Here is a 9,077-nt window from a genome sequence, read left to right as displayed (position 1 = left end):
ATACTTTTGAAAAATATTATAGTTGTGCTTGTCCTTACAGGTTTTGTATTTATTTTTAAAAAGTACTGATTGTTCACCTTTTCTAAAAAGTACTTCTTTTAAAAAAAATCTAAAAAAAAAAAAGCACATAATAGTATAATACCACTTTACCTTGGAGATTTTTATATTCAAGGCAGGTTGTTCCATTGAATTCAATAGAAGGGAGGGGAAATCCTTTTCTGATTGTCTAATTCTATATACATTAAATGGTATAAAATTTTTCTTTGTTATCCATAATTTTATTTAATTGTTATACATCAACTTTTGAGTTTTGAACCTACAGTGAGAAAAAATTAATTTATGTTATATAATTATGAACAATTATAACTATAAAATATGTAAATTAATTCTATATTTTATCAAGTAAATTCAGATTAGAATTTATTCACTTCAAATTATTATCTACATAGATATTAGAAATTAGAAATCAGTCATTAATTAGTTAACAAATAAGAATATTTATTTGTTATTTACAAAAAATAGTTTGAATGTACTGCTGTAAAAAGTATTTGATTATTCTGTAACAAGATATTTGATTATGTTAATATAAAATCTTTTATAAGTTTAATTATTTTGATGAAAAATTTTTGACAAGCAAGCTTGATTATTCTGATATAAAATGTTAAAATTGTGTGAAATAACTTATTTTTTATGCTAAATATTAAAGCAGAACATATCAATTACTTTCAACCGGTTCATCCACAGTTTAACACAAAGAAGGCAAGAAAACAAAAAGTACATAACAAATTGCAGTTGTAATTTTATATTTTAAGTTGTCTTACTGTAATGAGTCCCACTCTAACTCAAAGTTAAGCTGCAGATTCGGGGAAAAAAAATTTATTGGCAATGAATCCAAGAGTTCTTCACAATCACTGAGGTTCTCATATTTTTTAGGAGAGCTTCTGACTTTGACCTCTTTCAAATCATGCCACCAACATTTCATTTGACTTGAACTGCAGCATCTCTCTTCCTCGTTGTTGCACCTTAGCTTCTCCAATAGTAGCTGTTATTGATTTGGCCAATTGACAACTAGAATTAGAGAGGTGAAGGGAGTGGGAGGGTACATGTTTTTTAAGCGTAAAACTAGTTTTTAAAATTTAAAAATAAGATTTTTTTTAAAAGTTGGCTACTTTACTGCATATAGAATTGGTTGATAAACTTTTTCATTATTTTAATATGTATTGATATATAATAAATTAACACAATAACACTCAGAAAATAGAGTTATCAAACATTTTCAAACTACCGAAACTGAAAGATTAGAACTAACAACTAAAATCACAAAAAAATCCTTTAGATTTAAAAAATTGGCAAATAAATTTGATGCTAATCTTACATAGTATCATGTCAGTCTTTTATATGGAACAAAAACAAAACTATTTAACAATATATCAATTTTGTCAACTTAGTAAATCTTTAGAAGGCTACTTTAACCTTTTTATTATCTTTCAAATGATTTTTGTTTTTTCACGAATCAAACCACTGAAAAAATTGATCATGCATTGGACAATCAAATCAGGAGTTAAGGGGCAATGAATCAATGACAAACCTTAAGGAATATTCTGCTGCATAATTTCAGGTTCAAAGAAATAATAGCAGGACGGAAGCTCCAAAACAAATCATTGATAAGAAGCACACACAACTCTTCAGTTTCTTCATCTACCGATAACCTCAATTGTTTGATCCTTGGCAAAGGGACTTCAACATTTTGTAGTACATCTTCATGGAACACAATCTGCTCATCCAAAATACAATTCCAACACAAATGGCATCAAAGTTCTCCATGTAAAGTTTTATTTTATCAACTAAAACATAATTTGGTAATGTACACTTACAGATGAACCTTTCATGATTCCAAGATACAAGGATACCATAACATTTCTTGGTGCTATGTTTTGGAGAAATGCCCTAAGCCTTTTCAAATCCATACGAAATTCTATTGGGAAGACAACATCAAAATCCACCTGATTTGAACAATTCACAAAAGATATAGCTGCTGGCATGTGGCTGAATTGTCCAGAATATCTACATGACTCTAAATTCGGCGCATCGATCTTAGCTTCCTTCAACTCTACACAAGCCTCAAAGGACAAAACCCTGAGCCGAGAACTGGAGATCATTAGGCTCTCAGATGTAACACAGCCACTTAATTCCAACCTCTCAAGGAAAGGAAACTTGTCAAAAAGTTCAAGCAACCATTGGTTAGAGATAAAAACAGAACTCACAGCCCCTAAAAGAAACACCTTCAAATTTCTGCACTTGTCTATACTGATATCACAAGGGAACTCTAATTGGTCATTACCAAGATGAAGACACTCTAGACTCGGCACATTAACATGAATTTCACGAAATCCAGATAACTTAGCAGACTTTAGCTTAGGCAAATCATGTACTTTTACATTTTCCAATCCAACACAGTGCTCCAATATTAAGTGCTCAATCATAGGACAACCAGAAATGAGATCTTCAAGCGCTTGTTCATGTCCCAAATAAACTTTAAATAAGGACAATATCCGCAACATAGGGAACCTAATTCTGTGATTTACAATCAATTTGTCTGCTCTAATCCTCCCTAACAACACTAATTCAGTTAATGACTTGGCTTTCAGTACATCTGGTGGCAAGGAGTAATAATTATCAACCGCGTGTGAGTCAAACTTACATCCAAAGAAACAGCCAGCAAGTTCAAGTTCAAGCTTTAGCACCTGAATACTGCTACTTTCACCTACTATCTTCATCCACCGGTCGACGAGATGTGGCATGAACCGAGGATGAAAGAACATCATACTCAGGTTAAATTCTTTGATGGCAAAGCCGTGGTGGTGGAACCTAACAAGTGTCCTATCCACAGACTTGAGGAAGCTGTTCGCTTTCCTCCTGTTTTCTTGTATCTTCAGGGGATCTTTTCTATCCTTGTGCAGGCGCACGCATCGAGAGCCGTCGAAGACCAAGATGGGGAATGAGGACCATGTTTCATGCCAAGCCTTGGACAAAACACTGGTCCTTGCAGCATCTTCGTAAGGCAATCTTGAAAGAATGTCATGCAGGATTATCTTTGGCAGATCTGAAATTTTGTCCATTTCCTTAATAAAATCTCTGAGCTCCCCTAACAGAAACAATTACTAAGGATTAAATAATGTTCTTCAATTACATTCAATAATTCTTTGCTAATAACTTTCATCATAATAGAAGAGAAAGGTCATTGATATTTTGAAATGAAAAGTTGTAGTGGGATGCAAGTGTATGAAAAAGCTGTTTGAGTATAAATTGCATACCAGTGTGTTGAAGAATTGCTGAGACTGAGATCGTTGATGTGCATTGAGATTTTGGTAAAATGTGAAAAACCTATCTCATCAAGATCTTCATCTGCTATGAATTATTGAATTTATTTTTCAAGCAACTATCTTTCTTTCTTCCCTGCCTGTGCCTTGTCATGTCAAATAAGAGTCATCAAATATTTCAGGTTAAGGTTTAAAGAACTTTTTCCCGTTTGAAAGTTGTGTAGCATGTAAAACAGTAAAAAGGAAGGAGTGGGAGGGGATAGTGGAATTTAGGGGTACACATGACCTGGCCGGTCCGAAGATCCGGCTGGATTTGAATAGTTTGGGATTAATTTAGTGTGGTATTACAGGGTTTAGGATCGGGTAAGAATTATAAAAATAGATTCGATGGTTATTAAAGGTAGCGTTTGTTTTGAGGTATTGAGACAGAGACTGAGAGACTGAAATTTAGTATCGTGTTTGTTAGTTCAGAGACTGGTACTAAAATTTCTGTTTCTAAAATTTCAGTATTTCAGTTCCTCCAAAAAGTAAGGACACATGGGACTGAAATTTTTAGAGATAGAGACTAAAACTTTAATAACATTTTATACCCAAAATACTTTCATTTCAATTAATTAATTCTAATTTTACTCTTTGTGCAAATTAAATTAGAATTTCATCCATGTTTCAATTCCTGTCTCCCATTTTGCACCAAATAGAATACTGAGATTTATTTCAATCCCTATCTCTTAGTCTCTGTCTCTCAGTCTCAGTCTTTCCGTCTCTGTCTCTCCACCAAACGCTAGAGTTGGGTCCAGATTAAGGCGAACCCAGTTTCACCCACTCCATGTGCACTTTAGAGGGTCTAAAAAGGTATATATATTTTGAATTAATTCTAATATTATGTTATATTAATTATAAGTTTATTGTTTTATTTTTAATTACATTTGTTGAATTAGGAAATAGATAAAAAAAACATGAAATTAGAATTTATGAACAAATTTAAGTTCAAGTATGGTTATCAACTTCTCTGCAACAAGTATTTTTTTTTCTTTATAAATAAGTACATCATAATTTTTTGACATAATATTTATCAAGACTCAGACTTCACCCAATAAAGACCTGGTTTTAGTGTTGCCCGAAAGTAGAATAATTTTATCGGGTTTAGGATTTGGTAAGGATCTCAAAAATAGATTCAATCATTATTTAGGGTCGAGTCTGGATCAATATGAACCCAGATTCACCCAACTCATATGCATCCTAATGGAATTAATCAAAACTTAAAATAGTCTTTTTATATTTAACAATAAAAAATAAACTAAATTATGTTACCAATAAAATTTATTATTTTTTTATTAATATTTGACTAATTCTAAATTCTAAATCTTAAATCCTAAATACTAATAGTACAAAAATAAAATATTAGTTTTGTTAATAAAAGATTACTCCCTAATATTTCTCTAAAAGCTAATTATAAAATAGAATATTACTTTTGGATTGTCAACCACAACATTAAATTCGAAATAAGTAAGATTAATAAGAAAGTTTAGGGCATCAATTTTATTAAAATTTGGCCAGCATTTAGAGCTTGTTTAAGTGAGTTTCTAAGAAAATATCTTTTTTGAGTTATCTTTTTTTAAAAGATCTTATGGAAAAGTAAAAATAATTCTATGTTTAGGTATCTCATGCAAAAAGATATTTTTATCTATCAATTATGTTTGTGTATAACGATATAAAAGTACTTTTTTATTTATTTATTAGATGAAAAACATCTTTTTTTTTAGAGAAAAAGATCTTTTAAAAAAGATGTAAATTACAACTTCTCAAAAAAATCTTTTTTTTATTTTTCTAGTGCTTTTACTTTTACTACTAGAAATTTGTCAATCACGCTAAAAAATAAAAAAATATATTTTTTCATTGAAAAAATATCTTTTTTTATCAAAATAATGGTGCCCAAACAAGCACTAACCAGCAGAAGAAAAGTGAATAATTCCATACTATTGAATAAAATCTCACACCATTAAAAACACCAATAATAACTAATTGATGGCTACAAATCACAAAACTTGCTGTGACGAATCTGGCTGACGATAATGTAATACTATTCTGTTCCTTGATTTGTGACTACTTACTTAAAATTATTTTTAAATTTAGTTTTAACTATAAAAATCTAAAATTACATTCAACTAATAACCTAAAATAAACATCTCCAATAAAATCTTTAAAAAAAATTATAGAGTACCTTAATGCATCTAAATTTGTTTTTAATATCTCTTTTTTCTTTTAAAGTATCTTTTGACAAATTAATTTGAAATAACACTTTAAAAAATATTAATTATGTTCCTTATATATATCTAATTAATCTCTTTTTTCTTTTAAAGTATCTTTTGACAAATTAATTTGAAATAACACTTTAAAAAATATTAATTTTGTTCCAAATATATATTTATATATATCCTAATTAAATAGTATGTTATAATATAATTAATTTTTAAAATCATGATGCTATAGATGAAAAAAAGAGAGTAATATATAAAATAAATTTTATGAGATAAATTATAATATTAAATAAATAATTAAAATAAATAAAATAAAAATTATTAATTAATTAAAATTTATAAACGAATTTAATAATTTTAATAACTTATATACCAATAAAACATATTAAATTTTTGATAAGTCACCAAAAAAATATTAAATTTCTAATAGTAAGTCATAAGAAAAAACTCAATAATAATCATAATTGTCATTTTATTGAAAATATATTTTAGAAGATATAATTAATGTGTTTGTACTTTGTAGTTTTATAAAAAAAATATATTAATTTCTTAACGATCTTATCAATGTACATTAAAAACTGTTAAGGAAATATTTTCTCAAATATTGCATTAACGTTTATTATAGTATTAATAATATAAAGAAATTTCAAAATTCCAAACTATAGAGGAGTATGGAATCGGGTCCCTTGAAACATGGTGCCATCATCAGATAATACTAGTAGCCACCATCTCAGTCTATGCAAAATTATTATGCTAATTTTTCTGCTTTTAGTCATAGTAGTAGAACATTAGGAATGCAACAACAACAAGCAATGATTCATAATAGGTGTTCGATTGCAGTTGGACCTAGGTATCTTCATAATGTATTGTTGGGAAACCAAATCATGAATCCTTAATGCAGCATGAATTAGTTGACGCAGGGACCCGCGTTGATGCCGCCGCTGGACAGAGAAGTACTGCCGCCAAAAGAGTTGAGTTTAGGTGAAAATATAAATCCAAGCCAAGCAAATAAATAACTACCAGGTAATGTTGTAGCATTGCATGAGTTACAATTATATAGCTTATAGTTCTATCATCACGTTTAAGTTTAAAGTATACGTTTCTAGCTTTAACAGGTCTAGGGAATAACAAACCTCAAGGAGAGATCGAATTGACTATCCATGTGGTAATTTTCTAATGTATGGTTGATATAAATAGATGAAAATATTATTAGATTTTATTAATATATATACTAGGATTATTATAGTTTTTTACTTTCTGTTGAAAAGTATTTGAGTTAATTAATATATTTGTTTACTTATTTATTATATTAATGGTAAATTATAACATATGGTAAATTAAAATAAGGCATGATTTGATAAAAAATTTTTAGAAGATATTTGTACTTGTAAATATATACATCATTTTTATACATGATAAATTAAAAACGATTGTGTATATGTGTTTGTAGTTTTAAAAGGTTAAAAGTTTTTAAAAGCACCTAAGAATATTTTGTGAAAAAAAATATGAGGTAACTACCAAATCGGTACCCGAAAGATTCTGGCGCTGACAAAATGGTACCTGACTTTTGTTATTGACAAAATAGTCCCTAAAAGATTTTAAAATTTGACAAGCGTGTCCCCGAGCTCGCCGGAGCAAATCTCCGGCAAGCACAATGCTGACATGGCCACCGTATTTTGGTGACCTGGCAAGCCACCTCCCAAACCCTAATTCCTCCTTCCCCAACGCAGATTCCCTTTCCTCTTCCTCCCCATTGCAGCCCCCAATACACACTCCCCCCTTCCCTTTCCTTCCCCATCAGCCCTCTTCCTTCTCCCTCCCTCTCATATCATCTCATCTCATCTCATTTCTGCAATGAAGAAGAACAAAAATCTGATACCTCAAAATCACATCCCTTTACAGCATTCACAAACCAAAACGAGAATTTGAGAAGAAGAAGAAGAAAAAGAAGAAGAAGGAATAATGGATCTAGCACTAGAGGAGCTGCAAGACGTTCTACCTCATAACCCTAACCCTAATTTTTTCTCTCTGATTCGCAATCCTCGCACACTCACTCTTCACACACCCATTTCTCACTCAGTTTCAGAACCCTTATCAGGACTCTTTCCAGGCTAACCATGAATGGACTCTTCTCCTCACAATCCAGTTCTGCTACCTTCTCTTCCTCTTCGCATTCTCTCTCCTCTCCATTACCGCCGTCGTCTTCACCGTCGCTTCCCTCTACACCAACAAAGATGTCTCCTTTTTCTCCACCGTCTTCGCAATCTCCAAAGTCTTCAAGCGTTTTATTCATCACTTACCTCTGGGTCACGCTTTTGATGTTCATCTATAATTTTGTCTTCGTAATTTCCTTGGTTTTGCTTATTATAGCAATTGATATCCTTCTCTTCCTCTGCTGTTTTTTGCGGTTATTGTGAATGTGTTGGTCATTGTGAATCTGGATGTATGATCAAAAGAAAAGAAATTTGGGAGGTTTGTAACTGAATTTTTTTTCTTCTTTTTCTATATGTGTCTTTATATGATTTGCGATGAGAGGAAGAGGGAAGGGGGCTGCGATGGAGAGGAAAAGGGAAGGGAGAGTGTGCGTTAGGAGGCTGTGATGGGGAGGAAGAGAAAAGGGGGTTGCGATGGGAGGGAGGGGGAGGGGGTTGCGTTGGGTAGATTGTGCTTATTAAAAAAACTATTTTTAAGATCAGTTTATTAGTAAGCATTTTTTTTAATATGAATACCTTCTTTTATATTTAGTAAATGAAAAAAAAATACAAAAATATTATTTATACACAAAAATTAGTCACTAAAATTAGTCACTATGTATTTATATATAAATATATGTATTGTTTAACTAATTTTCAATATGTGTTTTGTATTTCAATATATATTTTATACTAATAGCTAATTTAGTGTACATATAGCATAATTAAAAAATATATATTTATACTTACAAAATTTAAAAGTTAAGAATACTTTTAAAAAATATTATACTTGTGTTTGTCCTTATAAGTTTTGTATTTATTTTTTAAACAGTACTGATTGTTCACCTTTTCTAAAACGTAGCTCTTTTAAAAAAAAAATCCAAAAAAAATAGCACATAATACCACTTTACCTTGGAGATCTTTATATTCAAGGCAGGTTGTTCCATTGAATTCAATAGAAGGGAGGGGAAATCCCTTTTCTGATTGTCTAATTTTATATACATTAAATGGTATAAAATTTTTCTTTGTTATCCATAATTTTATTTAATTGTTATACATCAACTTTTGAACCTACAGTGAGAAAAAATTAATCTATGTTATATAACTATGAACAATTATAACTATAAAATATGTAAATTAATTCTATATTTTATCATAGTAAATCCAGATTAGAATTTATTCACTTCAAATTATTATCTATAGAGTGTGTTACTTTCCTTATGAAATAAATGAAAAATAAAAATATTCTACATATATTAAAAATAACCATCAAATATATATATAAAATTAAATAATTAACTACTAAA

The 9,077-nt window shown here is 30.0% G+C and overlaps 3 protein-coding genes across 7 annotated transcripts in view; all 3 read right to left on the bottom strand.

Annotated features, from left to right (window-relative positions):
• LOC107619359 (FBD-associated F-box protein At4g10400-like) overlaps positions 1-3,564 on the bottom strand; it is a 6,182-nt gene extending 2,618 nt beyond the window's left edge. Inside the window, exons 1-4 of one of the 3 annotated variants that reach the window (XM_016321626.2) lie at positions 3,315-3,562; positions 1,875-3,135; positions 1,589-1,774; positions 822-1,042 (exon numbers count right to left, since the gene is read on the bottom strand). In XM_016321626.2, coding sequence (XP_016177112.1) covers positions 822-1,042; positions 1,589-1,774; positions 1,875-3,119 — 1,652 coding nt within the window. In that variant the 5' untranslated portion in view covers positions 3,120-3,135; positions 3,315-3,562. Of the gene's footprint in view, positions 1-691; positions 1,069-1,588; positions 1,775-1,874; positions 3,146-3,314 lie in introns of those variants that run through there. The other 2 variants (XM_016321625.2, XM_021112140.1) reach the window with 2 other exon arrangements.
• The window catches only part of LOC107619487 (putative FBD-associated F-box protein At3g50710), a 24,449-nt gene that overhangs the window by 11,772 nt on the left and 3,600 nt on the right, over positions 1-9,077 (bottom strand). The window lies entirely within an intron of this gene.
• Positions 6,286-9,077, bottom strand: part of LOC107619586 (putative F-box/FBD/LRR-repeat protein At4g00315) — a 6,358-nt gene continuing 3,566 nt past the window's right edge. The window contains exon 5 of one of the 2 annotated variants that reach the window (XM_016321883.2): positions 6,286-6,534. In XM_016321883.2, the coding sequence (XP_016177369.1) occupies positions 6,486-6,534 (49 nt within the window). In that variant the 3' untranslated portion in view covers positions 6,286-6,485. The remainder of the gene's footprint in view (positions 6,535-9,077) is intronic. The other variant, XM_016321882.2, reaches the window with a different exon arrangement.

This window comes from Arachis ipaensis, chromosome B09, assembly GCF_000816755.2.
Source record: "Arachis ipaensis cultivar K30076 chromosome B09, Araip1.1, whole genome shotgun sequence".
NCBI classification, from domain to species: Eukaryota; Viridiplantae; Streptophyta; class Magnoliopsida; order Fabales; family Fabaceae; genus Arachis; species Arachis ipaensis.
This window is presented reverse-complemented; position numbering and strand designations above follow the sequence as displayed.